Source organism: Melozone crissalis, unplaced genomic scaffold (assembly GCF_028551555.1).
Source record: "Melozone crissalis strain CALT ecotype California unplaced genomic scaffold, PUWL_Pcris_2 ptg000473l_1, whole genome shotgun sequence".
Taxonomy (NCBI): Eukaryota; Metazoa; Chordata; class Aves; order Passeriformes; family Passerellidae; genus Melozone; species Melozone crissalis.
Genome location: NW_026536189.1, coordinates 80,556 through 99,829, shown reverse-complemented (window position 1 = coordinate 99,829; position 19,274 = coordinate 80,556). Strand labels below are relative to the sequence as shown.

The 19,274-nt window shown below is 63.3% G+C and overlaps 2 protein-coding genes across 2 annotated transcripts in view; one reads left to right on the top strand and one right to left on the bottom strand.

Annotated features, from left to right (window-relative positions):
* EVI5L (ecotropic viral integration site 5 like) overlaps nucleotides 1-13,449 on the top strand; it is a 28,305-nt gene extending 14,856 nt beyond the window's left edge. Inside the window, exons 8-15 of the mRNA XM_054295044.1 lie at nucleotides 1,498-1,628; nucleotides 3,458-3,559; nucleotides 5,966-6,133; nucleotides 7,289-7,435; nucleotides 10,246-10,341; nucleotides 11,345-11,440; nucleotides 12,813-12,960; nucleotides 13,240-13,449. Coding sequence (XP_054151019.1) covers nucleotides 1,498-1,628; nucleotides 3,458-3,559; nucleotides 5,966-6,133; nucleotides 7,289-7,435; nucleotides 10,246-10,341; nucleotides 11,345-11,440; nucleotides 12,813-12,960; nucleotides 13,240-13,289 — 938 coding nt within the window. The 3' untranslated portion in view covers nucleotides 13,290-13,449. The remainder of the gene's footprint in view (nucleotides 1-1,497; nucleotides 1,629-3,457; nucleotides 3,560-5,965; nucleotides 6,134-7,288; nucleotides 7,436-10,245; nucleotides 10,342-11,344; nucleotides 11,441-12,812; nucleotides 12,961-13,239) is intronic.
* A 1,912-nt stretch (nucleotides 13,450-15,361) lies between these two features.
* On the bottom strand, nucleotides 15,362-19,034 carry LOC128950166 (collagen alpha-2(I) chain-like). The gene is made up of 3 exons (XM_054295043.1): nucleotides 18,876-19,034; nucleotides 17,622-18,415; nucleotides 15,362-15,367 (listed from the first exon to the last, which is right to left on the bottom strand). The coding sequence occupies exons 1-3, from the start codon at nucleotides 19,027-19,029 to the stop codon at nucleotides 15,362-15,364; spliced, it is 954 nt and encodes a 317-aa protein (XP_054151018.1). The 5' UTR covers nucleotides 19,030-19,034.
* Nucleotides 19,035-19,274: the final 240 nt, after the last annotated feature.

Here is a 19,274-nt window from a genome sequence, read left to right as displayed (position 1 = left end):
GGACATTTGGGGACATTGGTGACACAGGGTAACCCCCAGCTGAGCGAGGAGTTCGTGGCAGGTTGGGGACAATGTTGAGGTGACATTTGGGGACATTTGTCACACAGGGCAACCCCAGCCTGAGCGAGGAGTTCGTGGCAGGTTGGGGACAATGGGGAGGTGACATTGGGGACATTTGGGGACATTTGTCACACAGGGTAACCCCAGCCTGAGCAAGGAGTTCATGGCAGGTTGGGGACAATGTTGAGGTGACATTAGTGACATTGGTGACAGGGTAACCCCCGGCTGAGTGAGGAGTTCGTGGCAGGTTGGGGACACTGGTGACGTTTGGGGACATTTGGTGACATTGGTGACAGGGTAACCCCCGGCTGAGTGAGGAGTTCGTGGCAGGTTGGGGACACTGGTGACGTTTGGGGACATTTGGTGACATTGGTGACAGGGTAACCCCCGGCTGAGTGAGGAGTTCGTGGCAGGTTGGGGACACTGGTGACGTTTGGGGACATTTGGGGACATTGGTGACACAGGGTAACCCCCGGCTGAGCGAGGAGTTCGTGGCAGGTTGGGGACAATGTTGAGGTGACATTTGGGGACATTTGTCACACAGGGTAACCCCAGCCTGAGCGAGGAGTTCGTGGTGGTTAGAAGGTGACATTTGGGGACATTTGGTGACATTTGGTGACATTGGTGACACAGGGCAACCCCAGCCTGAGCGAGGAGTTCGTGGCAGGTTGGGGACAATGGGGAGGTGACATTGGGGACATTTGGAGACATTTGTCACACAGAGTAACCCCAGCCTGAGCAAGGAGTTCATGGCAGGTTGGGGACAATGTTGAGGTGACATTTGGTGACATTGGTGACAGGGTAACCCCCGGCTGAGTGAGGAGTTCATGGCAGGTTGGGGACACTGGTGACATTTGGGGACATTTGGGGACATTTGTCACACAGGGTAACCCCCGGCTGAGCGAGGAGTTCGTGGCAGGTTGGGGACAATGTTGAGGTGACATTTGGGGACATTTGTCACACAGGGCAACCCCAGCCTGAGCGAGGAGTTCGTGGCAGGTTGGGGACACTGGTGACGTTTGGGGACATTTGGGGACATTGGTGACAGGGTAACCCCCGGCTGAGCGAGGAGTTCGTGGCAGGTTGGGGACAATGTTGAGGTGACATTTGGGGACATTTGGGGACATTTGGTGACACTGGTGACACAGGGTAACCCCCGTCTGAGCGAGGAGTTCGTGGTGGTTGGGAGGTGACCTTTGGTGACATTGGGGACATTTGGGGACATTGGTCACACAGGGTAACCCCCGGCTGAGCGAGGAGTTCGTGGCAGGTTGGGGACAATGGGGAGGTGACATTGGTGACACTGGTGACATTTGGGGACATTTGGTGACACTGGTGACACAGGGTAACCCCCGGCTGAGCGAGGAGTTCGTGGTGGTTGGGAGGTGACATTGGTGACATTGGTGACATTGGTGACATTGGTGACATTTGTCACACAGGGTAACCCCCGGCTGAGCGAGGAGTTCGTGGCGCACCTGGAGACGGAGCTGGAGCGGTCGCGGCTGCGCGAGAGCGAAACCCTGGGAGCCCTCAAGGAGATGCAGGACAAGGTCCTGGACATGGAGAAGGTGACATGGGGACAACAGGGTGACAGCGGGGACAGGGAGGGGCCTTGGGGACAAGGGGCCCTCAGGGACATGCAGGACAAGGTCCTGGACATGGAGAAGGTGACACGGGGACAACAGGGTGACAGCGGGGACAGGGAGGGGCCTTGGGGACAAGGGGCCCTCAGGGACATGCAGGACAAGGTCCTGGACATGGAGAAGGTGACACCGAGGGGACAACGGGGGGACGCTGGGGTGACAATGGGGACAGGGAGGGACCCTGGGGACAGGGAGGGTTCAAGGAGATGCAGGACAAGGTCCTGGACATGGAGAAGGTGACACCAGGGGGACACCGAGGGGACACTGGGGACAGGGAGGGACCCTGGGGACAAGGGGCCCTCAAGGAGATGCAGGACAAGGCTCTGGACATGGAGAAGGTGACACTAGGGGGACACCAGGGTGGCACCAAGGACAGGGAGGGTCCCATGTGTGGCTCTGGGGACAAGGAGTGGCCATGGGGACACAGAGGGACCTTGGGGACAGGGAGGGTTCCAGGAGATGCAGGACATGGTCCTGGACATGGAGAAGGTGACACCGAGGGGACAATCGGGTGGCCTTGGGGACAGAGAGGGGCCTTGGGGACAGGGAGGGTCCTGTGGGTGGCCTTGGGGACAGGGAGGGTGCCGTGGGTGGCCCTGGGGACAGGAGCTGTCACAGGTGGCCTGTGAAGGTCCCTCTGTCTGTCCCCACTGCTGTCCTCGTGTGTCCCCACCGATGTCCCTGTCCCCACCGATGTCCCTGTCCCCACTGATGTCCCCATGCCCCGTCAATGTCCCTGTGTCCCCTGCTGTCCCTCCTGATATCCCTGTCCTGTGTCTCCTGCTGTCCCTGATGTCCCCCTGATGCCCTTGTCCTTGTCCCCTGTGTCCCCTGATGTCCCTTGTCCCCTCTGTCCCTGTCCCTCTATCCCTGTTCCTGTGTTCCTGTCCCTGCTGTCCCCTCTGTCCCTGTCCCTGCTGTGTCCCCTGTGTCCCTGTCCCTGCTGTCCCTGTCCCCGCTGTCCCTGCTGTCCCTCTGTCCATGATGTCCCTCTCCCCTGTGTCCCCTGTCCCCAATGTCCCTTGTCCCCTGATGTCTCTGTCCCTGCTGTCCCCTGTGTCCCTCTGTCCCTGCTGTCCCTGTCCCTTGTCCCCTCTGTGCCCCCTGATGTCCCTCTGTCCCTGTCCCCCTGTCCCTGATGTCCCTGCTGTCCCTGTCCCCTTTGTCCCCTCTGTCCCTCTGTCCCTCTGCCCCTGTCCCTGCTGTCCTCTGTCCCTGTCCCCTGTGTCCCTGCTGTCCCTGATGTCCCTGTCCCTGTCCCTGATGTCCCTGTCCCTGATGTCCCTGTCCCCTGTGTCCCTGCTGTCCCTGATGTCCCTGTCCCTGTCCCCTCTGTCCCTGTTCCTGTGTCCCTGCTGTCCCTGATGTCCCTGTCCCTGATGTCCCTGTCCCTGTCCCTGATGTCCCTGTCCCTGTCCCCTCTGTCCCTGTCCCCTGTGTCCCTGCTGTCCCTGATGTCCCTGTCCCTGTCCCTGTCCCCTGTGTCCCTGCTGTCCCTGCTGTCCCTGATGTCCCTGTCCCTGATGTCCCTGTCCCTGTCCCTGATGTCCCTGTCCCTGTCCCTGTCCCCTCTGTCCCTGTTCCTGTGTCCCTGCTGTCCCTGATGTCCCTGTCCCTGATGTCCCTGTCCCTGTCCCCTCTGTCCCTGTCCCTGTCCCTGATGTCCCTGTCCCTGATGTCCCTGTCCCTGTCCCTGATGTCCCTGTCCCTGTCCCTGTCCCTGCTGTCCCTGATGTCCCTGTCCCTGTCCCCAGCGGCAGCCGCTGCTCCCGGATGACTCCAGCGTGGTTCGGCTTCAGGAGGAGCTGCAGGAGCTGGCGCTGAGGGACATCGGGGACATCGGGGACACCTGGCAGGTGAGACATGGGGACATCGGGGACACAGGGACATCGGGGACACCTGGCAGGTGAGACATGGGGACATCGGGGACTCGGGGACATCGGGGACACCTGGCAGGTGAGACATGGGGACATCGGGGACACGGGGACACCTGGCAGGTGAGACATGGGGACACGGGGACATCGGGGACACCTGGCAGGTGAGACATGGGGACATCGGGGACATCGGGGACACCTGGCAGGTGAGACATGGGGACATCGGGGACACGGGGACATTGGGGACACCTGGCAGGTGAGACATGGGGACACGGGGACATCGGGGACACCTGGCAGGTGAGACACAGGGACTCGGGGACATCGGGGACACCTGGCAGGTGAGACATGGGGACATCGGGGACACGGGGACATTGGGGACACCTGGCAGGTGAGACACAGGGACTCGGGGACATCGGGGACACCTGGCAGGTGAGACATGGGGACACAGGGACATCGGGGACACCTGGCAGGTGAGACATGGGGACATCGGGGACACGGGGACATTGGGGACACCTGGCAGGTGAGACACAGGGACTCGGGGACATCGGGGACACCTGGCAGGTGAGACATGGGGACACGGGGACATCGGGGACACCTGGCAGGTGAGACATGGGGACATCGGGGACACGGGGACACCTGGCAGGTGAGACATGGGGACATCGGGGACACGGGGACATTGGGGACACCTGGCAGGTGAGACATGGGGACACGGGGACATCAGGGACAGCTGGCAGGTGAGACAGGGACACCTGAGGGATATTGGGGACAGCTGGCAGGTGAGATGGGGACATCGGGGACATCAGGGACATCGGGGACACCTGGCAGGTGAGACAGGGACATGGGGACATTGGGGACATTGGGGACACCTGGCAGGTGAGATGGGGACACGGGGACATCGGGGACACCTGGCAGGTGAGACAGGGACACCTGAGGGACACTGGGGACATCGGGGACATGGGGGACATCAGGGACACCTGGCAGGTGAGGCACTGGGACAGTGGGGACACCTGAGTGACACTGGGGACATCAGGGACACCTGAGTGACATTGGGGACACCTGGCAGGTGAGACAGAGACATGGGGACATCAGGGACATCGGGGACACCTGAGTGACACTGGGGACATCGGGGACACCTGGCAGGTGAGACACAGGGCTGCTGGGGACATTGGGGACATTGGGGGCACCTGGCAGGTGAGACATGGGGACATTAGGGACACCTGGCAGGTGTCCCAGCTGTCCCTGTCTGTCCCCAGGTGAGTCCCCAGGTGCCCCCATACCTGACCAAGTGTCCCCAGGTGTGTCCCAAGTGTCCCCCAGGTGTCCCTAAGGCGTGTGTCATCTGACCAGGTGTCCCCACACCAGACCAGGTGTTTCCCAAGTGTCCCCATAGCTGACCAGGTGTCCCCAGGGTGGGTCCCCAGGTGTCCCCAGCTGTCCTTGGCTGTCCCCATAGCTGACCAGGTGTGTCCCCAGCTGTGACTAAGTGTGTCCCCAGATGTCCCCATACCTGGCCAGGTGTGTCCCAGGGTGTCCCCAGCGGTCCCCAGCTGTCCCAGGTGTCCCCATTCCTGGCCAGGTGTCCTCAGGGTGGGTCCCCAGGTGTCCCCAGGTGCCCCTATACCTGGCCAGGTGTCCCCATACCTGACCAGGTGTGTCCCAGGGTGTCCCCTAGGTGTCCCCAGGTGTCCCCATACCTGACCAGGTGTGTCCCAGGGTGTCCCCTAGGTGTCCCCGGGCGTCCCAGGTGTCCCCATACCTGACCAGGTGTGTCCCAGGGTGTCCCCGGGCGTCCCAGGTGTCCCCATACCTGACCTGGTGTGTCCCAGGGTGTCCCCTAGGTGTCCCCGGGCGTCCCAGGTGTCCCCATACCTGACCAGGTGTGTCCCAGGGTGTCCCCGGGCGTCCCAGGTGTCCCCATAGCTGACCTGGTGTGTCCCAGGGTGTCCCCTAGGTGTCCCAGGTGTCCCCAGGGTGGGTCCCTAGGTGTCCCTAGGTGTCCCCACACCTGACCAGGTGTGTCCCTGTCCCCTCCAGGTGTGCGGGGGCCGCTGACAGGAGCCGCAGGCACTGCAGGAGGCCTGGCCAGGTGTCCCAGGGTGGGTCCCCAGGTGTCCCCAGGTGTCCCCAGGTGTCCCCAGGTGCACCTATACCTGGCTGGGTGTCCCCATAGCTGACCAGGTGTGTCCCCAGGTGTCCCCACACCTGACCAGGTGTGTCCCCAGGTGTCCCCATACCTGACCAGGTGTGTCCCTGTCCCCCAGGTGTGCGGGGGCCGCTGGCAGGAGCCGCGGGCGCTGCACGAGGCCTGGCCAGGTGTCCCCAGGGTGGGTCCCCTGGTGTCCCCAGGTGTCCCCACACCTGACCAGGTGTGTCCCCAGGTGTCCCCAGGTGTCCCCACACCTGACCAGGTGTGTCCCTGTCCCCCAGGTGTGCGGGGGCCGCTGGCAGGAGCCGCGGGCGCTGCACGAGGCCGTGCTGGGGGTGCAGCTCCGCGAGAGCCAGGCCCAGGCGGAGCTGCGGGCGCTGAGACAGAGGGTGCTGCACCTGGAGACACAGGTGAGACACAGGGACCAAACTGGGACAGCGGGTGCTGCACCTGGAGACACAGGTGAGACACAGGGACCAAACTGGGACAGCGGGTGCTGCACCTGGAGACACAGGTGAGACACAGGGACCAAACTGGGACAGCGGGTGCTGCACCTGGAGACACAGGTGAGACACAGGGACCAAACTGGGACAGCGGGTGCTGCACCTGGAGACACAGGTGAGACACAGGGACCAAACTGGGACAGCGGGTGCTGCACCTGGAGACACAGGTGAGACACAGGGACCAAACTGGGAGCACTGGGATGGACTGGGATGGACTGGGACAGTGAGTGATGCACCAGGTGAGGGACCGGGACAAACTGGGATGGACTGGGACGAACTGGGAATGGGGCTGAGGGCGCTGAGACAGCGCGTGATGCACCTGGAGACACAGGTGAGACACAGGTGAGACACAGGTGAGATACTGGGAGGGACTGGGAATGCTGGGAACTGAACTGGGAGCACTGGGAGAGCAGGGACCAGGGTTTATCCCAGGTTTATCCCAGATTAATTTTGTGTTTATCCCAGGATTTTGACGGATTCATCCCAGCTTTATCTGGTTTAATCCCGGGTTTGTCCTGGTTAATCCCAAATTAATCCTGGGTCTATCCCAGGTCTATCCCAGGTTTATCCCGGGTTAATCCCAGGTTTATCCCCATTTAGGGGCGGATCCAGCAGCCGGTGCTGGGCCGTGCCAAGCAGGGAGCGGGGCTGGGTTGGTGCCAGGTCTATCCCGGTTTATCCCCGGTCTATCCCGGTTCAATCCCGGGTTGTTCTGTGTTTCAGGGCCGGATCCAGCGGTCGGTGCTGGGCCGTGCCGAGCAGGCCTGTGCCGGGCTGCGGGAGCAGGGCTGGGTTGGTGCCGGGTGTATCTGGGTTTGTCTGGGTTTATCCCGGTTAATCCCAGGTTTATCCCGAGTTAATCCCAGGTTTATCCCGGTTTAGGGCCGGATCCAGCGGTCGGTGCTGGGCCGTGCCGAGCAGGCCTGTGCCGGGCTGCGGGAGCAGGGCTGGGTTGGTGCCGGGTGTATCTGGGTTTGTCTGGGTTTATCCCGGTTAATCCCAGGTTTATCCCGGTTAATCGCAGGTTTATCCCGAGTTAATCCCAGGTTTATCCCGGTTTAGGGCCGGATCCAGCGGTCGGTGCTGGGCCGTGCCGAGCAGGCCTGTGCCGGGCTGCGGGAGCAGCTCCGCGCCGCGGCCGCCCAGAGCCAGGGGCTGCAGGCGCAGCTGAGCGAGAGCCACCGCAAACACGCCGAGGCGCAGTGCAAGGTGGGGACAGCACTGGGGACACTGGGGACACTGGGGACACTGGGGACAGTGGGGACACTGCAAACACGCCGAGGCGCAGTGCAAGGTGGGGACAGCACTGGGGACACTGGGGACACTGGGGACACTGGGGACAGTGGGGACACTGGGGACAGTGGGGACACTGCAAACACGCCGAGGCACAGTGCAAGGTGGGGACAGCACTGGGGACACTGGGGACACTGGGGACAGCAATGGGGACACTGGGGACATCATTGGGTACACCCCAAACACGCCGAGGCGCAGTGCAAGGTGGGGACAGCACTGGGGACATTGGGGACACTGGGGACAGCAATGGGGACACTGGGGACATCATTGGGTACACCGCAAACACGCCGAGGCACAGTGCAAGGTGGGGACAGCACTGGGGACACTGGGGACACTGGGGACAGTGGGGACATCATTGGGTACACCGCAAACACGCCGAGGCGCAGTGCAAGGTGGGGACAGCACTGGGGACACTGGGGACACTGGGGACAGTGGGGACACCGCAAACACGCCGAGGCGCAGTGCAAGGTGGGGACAGCACTGGGGACACTGGGGACACTGGGGACACTGGGGACACCGCAAACACGCCAAGGCGCAGTGCAAGGTGGGGACAGCATTGGGGACACTGGGGACAGTGGGGACAGCACTGGGGACATTGGAGACATTGGGGACAGTGGGGACACTGCAAACATGCCGAGGCGCAGTGCAAGGTGGGGACAGCTCTGGGGACAATGGGGACAGCAATGGGGACACTGGGGACACTGGGGACATCATTGGGGACACCGCAAACACGCTGGGGCGCAGTGCAAGGTGGGGACAATGATTGGGGACACTGGGGACAGCAATGGGGACACTGGGGACATTGGGGACATTGGGGACACCGGAAACATGCCAAGGCACAGTGCAACGTGGGGACATTGGGGACACTGGGGACACTGGGGACACCACAAACACACCAAGGCGCGGTGCAAGGTGGGGACAATGGGGACATTGGGGACATCATTGGGGACAATGGGGCCAGCAGTGGGGACAATGGGAACATTGGGGACACCGGAAACATGCCGAGGCACAGTGCAAGGTGGGGACATTGGGGACATCACTGGGGACATTGGGGACACCAGAAACACGCTGAGGCACAGTGCAAGGTGGAGACAGCAATGGGGACAGCAACGGGGACAGTGGGGACAATGGGGACAGCAATGGGGACATCATTGGGGACATTTGGGACATCATTGGGGACAGCGATGGGGACATTGGGGACAATGGAGACAGCAATGGGGACATCATTGGGGACATTTGGGACATCATTGGGGACAGCGATGGGGACATTGGGGACAATGGAGACAGCAATGGGGACATCATTGGGGACATTGGGTACACCGCAAACACGCTGAGGCGCAGTGCAAGGTGGGGACAGCAAAGGGGACATTGGGGACATCAGGGACACTTGGGAACACGGGGGGGCATTGGGGACATTTAGGGACATTGGGGACATCATCGGGGACATTCGGACACTGGGGATATTGAGAGCATTGGGGACATCACTGGGGACATTTGGGACATTGGGGACATTGGGGATATTGGGACATCAGGGACACTTGGGGACATTGGGGGATATTCAGGACATTGGGAACATCATCGGGGACATCGGGGCTGTTGGGGACACTGGGGACAGCAGGGGCACCGGGGACATCAGGCATATTGGGGACATTGGGAGTGTTTGGGACACTGGGGACTCTTGGGGACCTTTGGGATGCGCACGGGGATGTCCCCACTGTCCCTGAGTGTCCCCGAATGTCCCTGGGGTGTCCCTGGGTGTCGTTGTGGTGTCCTGAGTGGTGGCAGGGCTGTCCCTGGGATGTCCTGGGTGTGTCCCCACGGTGTCCCTGGGGGTGTCCCCAGTGGCGGGGCTGTCCTAGGGCTGTCCCTGAGTGTCCCCACGGTGTCCCTGGGGGTGGCAGGGCTGTCTCAGGGGTGTCCTGGATATGTCCCCATGGTGTCCCTGGGGGTGTCCCCACGGTGGCAGAGCTGTCCCAGGGCTGTCCCTGGGTGTCCCCATGGTGTCCCCATGGTGTCCCTGGGGTGTCCCCAGTGGCAGGGCTGTCCTAGGGCTGTCCCTGAGTGTCCCCACGGTGTCCCCGGGGTGTCCCTGTGGTGACGAGGCTGTCCCTGGGGTGTCCCTGCAGTGTCCCTGGGGGTGGCAGGGCTGTCCCTGTGGTGACAGCGCTGTCCCCAGAGCAAGGAGGAGGTGATGGCCTCCCCACGGTGGCAGGGCTGTCCCCGGGTGTCCCTGTGATGTCCCTGGGTGTCCCTGGGGTGTCCCCAGGTGTCCCTGGGTGTCCCTGGGGTGTCCCCATGGTGTCCCCACGCTGTCCCCAGAGCAAGGAGGAGGTGATGGCCTCCCCACGGTGGCAGGGCTGTCCCCGGGTGTCCCTGGGGTGTCCCCGGGTGTCCCCATGGTGTCCCCACGCTGTCCCCAGAGCAAGGAGGAGGTGATGGCCTCCCCACGGTGGCAGGGCTGTCCCCGGGTGTCCCTGGGCTGTCCCCATGGTGTCCCCATGGTGTCCCCACGCTGTCCCCAGAGCAAGGAGGAGGTGATGGCCTCCCCACGGTGGCAGGGCTGTCCCCGGGTGTCCCCGGGTGTCCCTGTGGGTGTCCCCATGGTGTCCCCACGCTGTCCCCAGAGCAAGGAGGAGGTGATGGCCTCCCCACGGTGGCAGGGCTGTCCCCGGGTGTCCCTGGGCTGTCCCCATGGTGTCCCCATGGTGTCCCCACGCTGTCCCCAGAGCAAGGAGGAGGTGATGGCCGTGCGGCTGCGTGAGGCCGACAGCATGGCCGCCCTGGCCGAGATGAGGCAGCGCGTGGCCGAGCTGGAGATCCAGGTACGGGGACACTGAGGGGACATCGGGGGGACACTGGGGACACTGGAGACAATGGGGACATGGGGGGATGTGGGGACATGGGGACATTGGAGACACTGGGGGGACACGGGAACATCAGGGGACGTTGGGGACAGCGGGGACAATGCAGACGTTGGGACGTTGGGGACATTGCGAACATCGGCGACACTGGGGACATCAGGGACATTGGGGACATTGGGGACATCAGAGACATGAAGGGGATGGGGGATACTGGGGACATTGGGACATGGGGGACATCAGGGACATCAGGGGGACATGGGGGACATTGGGGACATGGAGGGGATTGTGGGCGACATCAGGCGGACATGGGGATAAAGGGGGAAATGGGGACATCGGGGACACTGGGGACATGGAGGACATGGAGTGGAGGAAGGACATGGGGGTATCAGGGACATGGGGGGGACACGGGAACATGGAGGGGACATGGGGGGGACACGGGGACATGGAGGGGATATGGGGGGGACATGGGAACATGGAGGGGATATGGGGGGGACACGGGGACATGGAGGGGATATGGGGGGGACATGGGAACATGGAGGGGATATGGGGGGGACACGGGGACATGGAGGGGATATGGGGGGGACATGGGAACATGGAGGGGATATGGGGGGGACATGGGGACATGGAGGGGATGGGGAACCTTGGGGACACTTGGGACCTCAGGGACATGGGGACATGAGTGGGACCTGGGGGACATTGGGGATATTAAGGAGACATGAGGGACATGGAGGGGATAGGGGACACGGGGATGTGGGGACATGGGGGGACACGGAGGGGACAAGGGGACTTGGGGGACATGGAGGGGTTGGGGGGCATGGAGGAGACAGGGGGACACGGGGACGTGGTGGACATGAAGGACGTGGGGATATGGAGAGGACATGGGGGACGCAGGAGGGGCCAGGTGGCCGCGGTGTCCCCTCAATGTCCCCTCAGTGTCCCCTCGGTGTCCCTTTAATGTCCCCAGCGTGAGGAGGGGCGGCTGCAGGGGCAGCTGGAGCACACGGACACGGCGCAGTACATCCGGCACCTGCAGGGCCACATCCGGCAGCTCAAGGCCGAGGTGGGACGTTGGGGACATTTGGGGACATCTGGGGACATTGGGGACATCACTGGGGACATCTGGGATGTTGGGGACATCGGGGACATTGGGGACATTGGGGACACGGGGGGCGCAGTACATCCGGCACCTGCAGGGCCACATCCAGCTGCTCGAGGCCGAGGTGGGACACTGGGGACACCAGTGGGGACATTGGGGACATCTGGGATGTTGGGGAGGTTGGGGACATCACTGGGGACACTGGAGGCATTGGAGACACTGGGGACACAGGGGACATTGGGGACATCAGGGCACTGGGCACATTGGGAGGCACCAGGGGGACACAGAGGACATGGGGGGACACCCAGGTGGCACCCAGGGGGGCTGGGGGAGGTGACAGGGGTTGGGGACACCCAGGTGGCACCCAGGGGGGCTGGGGGAGGTGACAGGGGTTGGGGACACCCAGGTGGCACCCAGAGGTACTTGGGGACCCCCAGTCTGGCCCCAGTGCCACTGGTGGCATTGCCAGTGCCACCACCCATGTCCCCTCAGTGCCACACGGCCTGGGGACAACTGGTGACAGCGTGTTCCCCCTGTGTCCTCCCTGCTGCCCTTCTCTGTTGGCCTTTGTCCCCTCCTGTCCCCTGTCCTGTCCCTTCCTGTCACCTCCTGTCCCTGTCCCCATCCCCATTCCCGTCCTTGTCCCCTCGCTGTCCGCTCCCTGTCCCTTGTCCCCTCCCCTCTCTGTCCTCTCTCTGTCCCCTGTCCCTGTCCCTGCTGTTCCCTCTGTCCCCTGCTGTCCCCCATCCCTGTCCTCTCTCTGTCCCCTGTCCCTCCCTGTCCCCTACCCATGTCCCTGTCTCCTGTTCCCTGTTGTCCCCTGTCGCTGTCCCCTCTCTGTCCCCTGTTCCTGTCCCCACTGTCCCCTGACTGTCCCTCTTGTCCCCTCTGCGTTCCCTGCTGTCCCCTGTCCCTGTCCCCACTGTCCCTGTCCCTGCTGTCCCCTGTTCTTTCTCCTCCCTGTCCCCTGGCTGTCCCTTCTGTCCCCTCCCTGTCCCTCACCGTCCCCTCTCTATCCCCTGTCCTGTCCCTCACTGTCCCTGTCCCCTGCTATCCCCTGTCCCCTCTCTATCCCCTGTCCCTGTCCCTGCTGTCCCCTGTTGTCCCCACTGTCCCCTGTCCCCCCTCTGTCTCCACTGTCCCCTGTCCCCTGCTGTCCCCTCTCTGTCTCCCCTGCTGTCCCCTGGCTGTCCCCTGCTAATCCTTGTCCCTGCCGTCCCCTGTCCCCTCACTGTCCCCTGTCCCTGTCCCCTGCTATCCCTTGTCCCTGCTGTCCCCTCTCTGTCCCGTCCCTGTCCCCACTGTCCCCTGTCCCCTGCTGTCCCCACTGTCCCAGATCCGGCTGCTGCGGGGGCCGCTGTCCTTCGGCGCGGTGGCCTTGGGGACACCCCTGGGGGACGAGGACTCGCTGGGCTCCTCGGACGAGGAGCTGCCACCGCCACCCTTCGCCCTGACCCCGGGGGACACCGGGGACACCGGGGACAGCAGTGACAGCGAGCCCGAGGTGGCACCAACCGCACCGTGACACCCAGGGGACACCGGGGACACCGGGGACAGCAGTGACAGCGAGCCCGAGGTGGCACCAACCGCACCGTGACACCCAGGGGGCACTGGGGACACCGGGGACAGCAGTGACAGCGAGCCCGAGGTGGCACCGACGGCACCGTGACACCCAGGGGACATTGGGGACACCGGGGACAGCAGTGACAGCGAGCCTGAGGTGGCACCGACGGCACCGTGACACACAGGGGACATTGGGGACGCCGGGGACAGCAGCGACAGCGAGCCCGAGGTGGCACTGACAGCACCGTGACACCCAGGGGACATTGGGGACACCGGGGACAGCAGTGACAGTGAGCCCGAGGTGGCACCAACCGCACCGTGACACACAGGGGACATTGGGGACATTGGGGACAGCAGCAACAGCGAGCCCGAGGTGGCACTGACAGCACCGTGACACCCAGGGGACATTGGGGACAGCCCCAGCTGCCACCGCCGCCCTTCGCCCTGACCCCGGGGGACACCGGGGACACCGGGGACAGCAGCGACAGCGAGCCTGAGGTGGCACCGACGGCACCGTGACACCCAGGGGGCACCGGGGACACCGGGGACAGCAGCGACAGCGAGCCCGAGGTGGCACCAACCGCACCGTGACACCCAGGGGGCACTGGGGACACCGGGGACAGCAGTGACAGCGAGCCCGAGGTGGCACCGACGGCACCGTGACACACAGGGGACATTGGGGACAGCAGTGACAGCGAGCCCGAGGTGGCACTGACAGCACCGTGACATACAGGGGACACCGGGGACAGCAGTGACAGCGAGCCCGAGGTGGCACCAACCGCACCGTGACATACAGGGGACATTGGGGACAGCCCCAGCTGCCACCGCCGCCCTTCGCCCTGACCCTGGGGGACACCGGGGACACCGGGGACAGCAGCGACAGCGAGCCTGAGGTGGCACCGACGGCACCGTGACACCCAGGGGACATTGGGGACACCGGGGACAGCAGTGACAGCGAGCCTGAGGTGGCACCGACGGCACCGTGACACCCAGGGGACATTGGGGACAGCCCCAGCTGCCACCGCCGCCCTTCGCCCTGACCCCAGGGGACACCGAGGACGCCGGGGACAGCAGTGACAGCGAGCCCGAGGTGGCACCAACCGCACCGTGACACCCAGGGGACACCGGGGACACCGGGGACAGCAGTGACAGCGAGCCCAAGGGGCCACCGATGGCACCGTGACACACAGGGGACGCCGGGGACACCGGGGACAGTGAGCCTGAGGTGGCACCGGTGGCACCATGACACACAGGGGACACCGGGGACAGCCTGAGGTGGCACCGACGGCACTGTGACACCCAGGGGACATTGGGGACACCAGGGACACCAGGGACAGCGAGCCCGAGGGGCCACCGATGGCACCGTGATGCATTGGGGACACCGGGGACACCAGGGACAGCACTGACAGCAAGACCGAGGTGGCACCGACGGCACTGTGACCTGCTGGGGACAGCCTAAGGTGACACCCAGGGACCCACAGGGACTCTGGGGACAGGCCAGGGGACAATGGGACACCTGCAGGTCCTGTTGCACCTGGGGGACATCCTGGGTCCCTGTGACACTTTGGGGACACCAGGGGACACTGAGGGACACCAAGGACACTGAGGGGACACCTGTGACAAGCAGGGGACACCAAGGGACGTGTGTGACACCTAAGGGACAGCCAGGGGACACCCGAGGGACATTCAGGGGACACTGAGGGACATCCAGGGAACACCGAGGGCCATGGGGGACACCGAGGGACACTGAGAGACACCCAAAAGGCTCCAAGAGACATCCAGGGGACACTGGGGGACACCTGTGACACCCAGGGGACACCAAGGGACAGCCCTGGCCAGGCTGATCCCGCACATGGGGAGATCCCAGGACAGGGACAGAGGGGACAGGGACAAGGGACAGAGGGGACAGGGATGGATCCCAGGATGGGGACAGGGACCAGGGATGGGGACACACCTGGGACAGGGACGGGAACACACCTGGGACAGGGACAGGGACACACCTGGGACAGGGACAGGGATGGATCTCGGGATGGGGACAGGGACAAGGATGGAGACACATCTGGCGCAGGGATGGGGACACTCCTGGGATGGGGACAGGGACCAGGGATGGGGACACACCTGGGACAGGGACAGGAACACACCTGGGACAGGGACAGGGATGGATCTCGGGATGGGGACAGGGACAAGGATGGAGACACATCTGGCGCAGGGATGGGGACACATCTGGGACGGGAAGAAGGGACAAGGGTGGGGACACATCTGGCACAGGGACAATCCCAGGGCACAGCTGGATCTGGGACACCGTTGGATCCTGGGTTGGGGTCACACCTGGGACAGGAATGGGGACAGGGACAGGGACTGACACACCTGGGACAGGGACAGGGACACACCTGGGACAGGGACACTCCAGGGACAGGGACACACCTGGGACAGGAATGGGGACAGGAACAGAGACACAGCTGGGACAGAGACAGGGACAGGAACAGAGACACACCTGGGACAAGAACAGGGACACACCTGGGACAGGGACACACCTGGGACAGGGACAGGGACACACCTGGGACAGGAACAGGGACACACCTGGGACAGGGACAGGAACAGGGACACACCTGGGACAGGGACACACCTGGGACAGGGACAGGGACACTCCAGGGACAGGGACACACCTGGGACAGGGACAGAAACAGGGACACACCTGGGACAGGGACACACCTGAGGCAGGGAAAAGGCCAGGGACAGTCCAGGGATACAGCCAGGACAGTGCTGGGACAGGGACAGATCCCGGGACAGGGACAGTGCTGGGACACTGCTGGACACAACCAGATCCCAGGACATTGCTGGACACTGGACACAGCCAGACACTGAGACAGGGACAATTCCAGGACAGGGACAGGGACACTGCTGGACACGACAGCCAAGTCCCAGAGCAGGAACAGGGACACGGCCGGACACTGGATATGGCCAGGACAGGGACAGGGATGGGGACACAGCTGGACACTGGACACAGGACAGGGACACAGCTGGACACGGGACAGGGACACAGCTGGACACGGGACAGGGACACAGCTGGACAACGGACACAGCCGGGACAGGGACAGGGACACAGCTGGACATGACAGCCAGATCCCAGGACAGGGACAGGGACAGTCCTGGGACATGGCCAGGCCCTGGGACACATCCTGGAACAGGGACACAGATGGACACAGCCAGCCCCTGGGACAGGGACATTGCCACAACAGGGACAGATCCCAGAGCAGGGACAGGGACGCGGCCGGACACTGGACACATCCAGAGCCCAGAACACAACCAGGACACTGCTGGACACAACACAGCTGGATATGGCCAGGACAGGGACAGGGACACTGCTGGACACAACAGCCGGAGCCCAGAGCAGGGACAGATCCTGGGACAGGGACAGGGACACTGCTGGACACAACAGCCGGAGCCCAGAGCAGGGACAGATCCTGGGACAGGGACACGGCTGGACACTGGACAGGGACAAGGACACTGCTGGACACTGGACAGGGACAGGGACACTGTTGGACACTGGACACAGCTGGACACTGGACAGGGACAGGGACACAGCTGGACACAACACAGCTGGACACTGGACACAGCCAGGACAGGGACAGGGACACAGCTGGACATGACAGCCAGATCCCAGGACAGGGACAGGGACACAGCCGGACACTGGACACGGCCAAATCGTGGGACATGGCTGGATCCCAGGACAACACTGGACATGGCCAGGACAGGGACAGGGACACTGCTGGACACGACAGCCAAGTCCCAGAGCAGGAACAGGGACACGGCCGGATCCCAGGACAACACTGGACATGGCCAGGACAGGGACAGGGACACTGCTGGACACTGGACAGGGACAGGGACACAGCTGGACACTGGGACAGGGACAGGGACACAGCTGGACACTGGACAGGGACAGGGACACTGCTGGACACTGGACAGGGACAGGGACACTGCTGGACACTGGGACAGGGACACAGCTGGACACTGGACAGGGACAGGAGCACTGCTGGACACTGGACAGGGACAGGGACACAGCTGGACACTGGGACAGGGACAGGGACACAGCTGGACACTGGACAGGGACAGGGACACTGCTGGACACTGGGACAGGGACACAGCTGGACACTGGGACAGGGACACAGCTGGACACTGGACAGGGACAGGAGCACTGCTGGACAGGGACAGGGACACAGCCGGATGCCAGGACACGGCTGGACAATGGGACAGGGACAATTACAGGACAGGGACAGATGCAGGACAGGGACACTCCCAGGACAGCCCTGGACACTGGACATGGCCGGATCCCGGCTGTGGATCCCAGGCCCGATCCCCTCCTGGATGCCGTGGGACCAACAAGGGCGTGACCGGATCCCCCTGGACACCCCCGGGTGGGTCCTGGGCCCCACAAATGGATCCTGGACACCCCCAGATGGGTTCTGGAGCCCACAAATGGATCCCAGATCCTGAAATGGATCCTGGACTCCCCACATGGATCCTGGGCCCCCCAAATGCATACTGGACTCTTCAAATGGATTCTGGACCCCCCTGGACTCACCAGACAGATCCTGGATCTCCCTGGACCCCCCCCCCAAATGGATCCAAGATCCCTCTGGGTCTTCTGGATGGGTCCCAGATCCCCCTGGACCCCCCTCAAATGGATCCTGGGCTCTCTGGATGGATCCCGGACCCCCCTGGACTCCCTGGGTGGATCCCAGATCCCCAAATGGATCCCAGACTGTTCAGATGGACCCTGGACCCCTCTGGACTCGCAGGGTGGGTCCCAGATCCCTCTGGACTCCTCCCAAATGGATCCCAGACCCCTCTGGATGGATCCCAGATCCCCAAGTGGATCCCGGACTCTGAACCCCTCCTGGATGGATCCCAGAGCCCCCCAGATTGATTCCAGAGCTCTCTGGATTCCCTGGATGGATCCTGGACCCCCTGGATGGATCCCGGATCCCCCTGGGCCCCTCGGAGGGATACCGGAGCCCCTGAGTGGATCCCAAACCTCCAGATGGATCCTGGATCCCAAATGGATCCCCCGGACAGATCCCGGACCCCAGATGGACCCCCTGGATGGATCCCGGATCCCCCTGGATCCCCTGGATGGATCCTGGACCCCAAATGGGTCTGGACCACTTGAATGGATCCCAGATCTCAAATGGACCCCCCGAACAAATCCTGGACCCCCAGATTGATCCTGGATCCCAAATGGATCCCCTGCACAGATCTCGGACCCCTCTGGGCCCCCAGACAGATCATGGATCCCCTGGATGGATCCTGGACCCCAAATGGATCCCCTGGATGGATCCTGGACCCCAGATGGATCCCCTGGGTGGATCCTGGACCCTCTGGACTGATCCTGGATCCCCCTGGACCCCTGGACAGATTTCAGACCCCAAATGGATCCCCTGGACGGATCCCAGACCCCCCTGGACCACCGGATGTATCCTGGACCTCAAATGGATTCCCTGATTCCAAATGGATCCCATGGACGGATTCTGGAGTCCCCAAATGGATCCCAGACCCCTCTGGACTCCCCGGACGGATCCCAAACCCCAAATGGATCCCCTGGATGGATCCCAGACCCCTCAGACTGATCCTGAATCCCCTGGGTGGATCCCGGACACCAAATGGATCATGGACCCCAAATGGATCCCATGGACGGATTCCGGAGTCCCCAAATGGATCCCGGACCCCAAATGGATCCCCTGGACAGATCCTGGATCCCCCTGGACCCCTGAGTGGATCCCAGACCCCAAATGGATCCCCCGGACAGATTCCAGAGTCCCCAAATGGATCCCAGGACCCAAATGGATCCTCTGGATGGATCCTGGAACTCCGTGGACCCATGGACACGTCCTGGACCCCAAATTGATCCCCTGGACTCCAAATGGATCCCCTGGACAGATTCCGGAGTCCCCAAATGGATCCCAGATCCCAGATGGACCCCCTGGACACATCCTGGGTCCCCTGGGTGGATTCTGGACCCCAAATGGACCCCCTTGGATGGATCCTGGACCCCCCTGGACGGATCCCAGACCCCCAATGGATCCCCTGGACCCCAAATGGATCCCGTGGACGGATCCCGGACCGGGACAATTGTGGGGACCCCCCCCCCCCCCCGCGCCCCTCCCCCGCTGTACAGAAATACAGGACCCCAAAAAGCCTCGAGTCGACCCCAAAATTCCTTGGATTCACCCCAAAA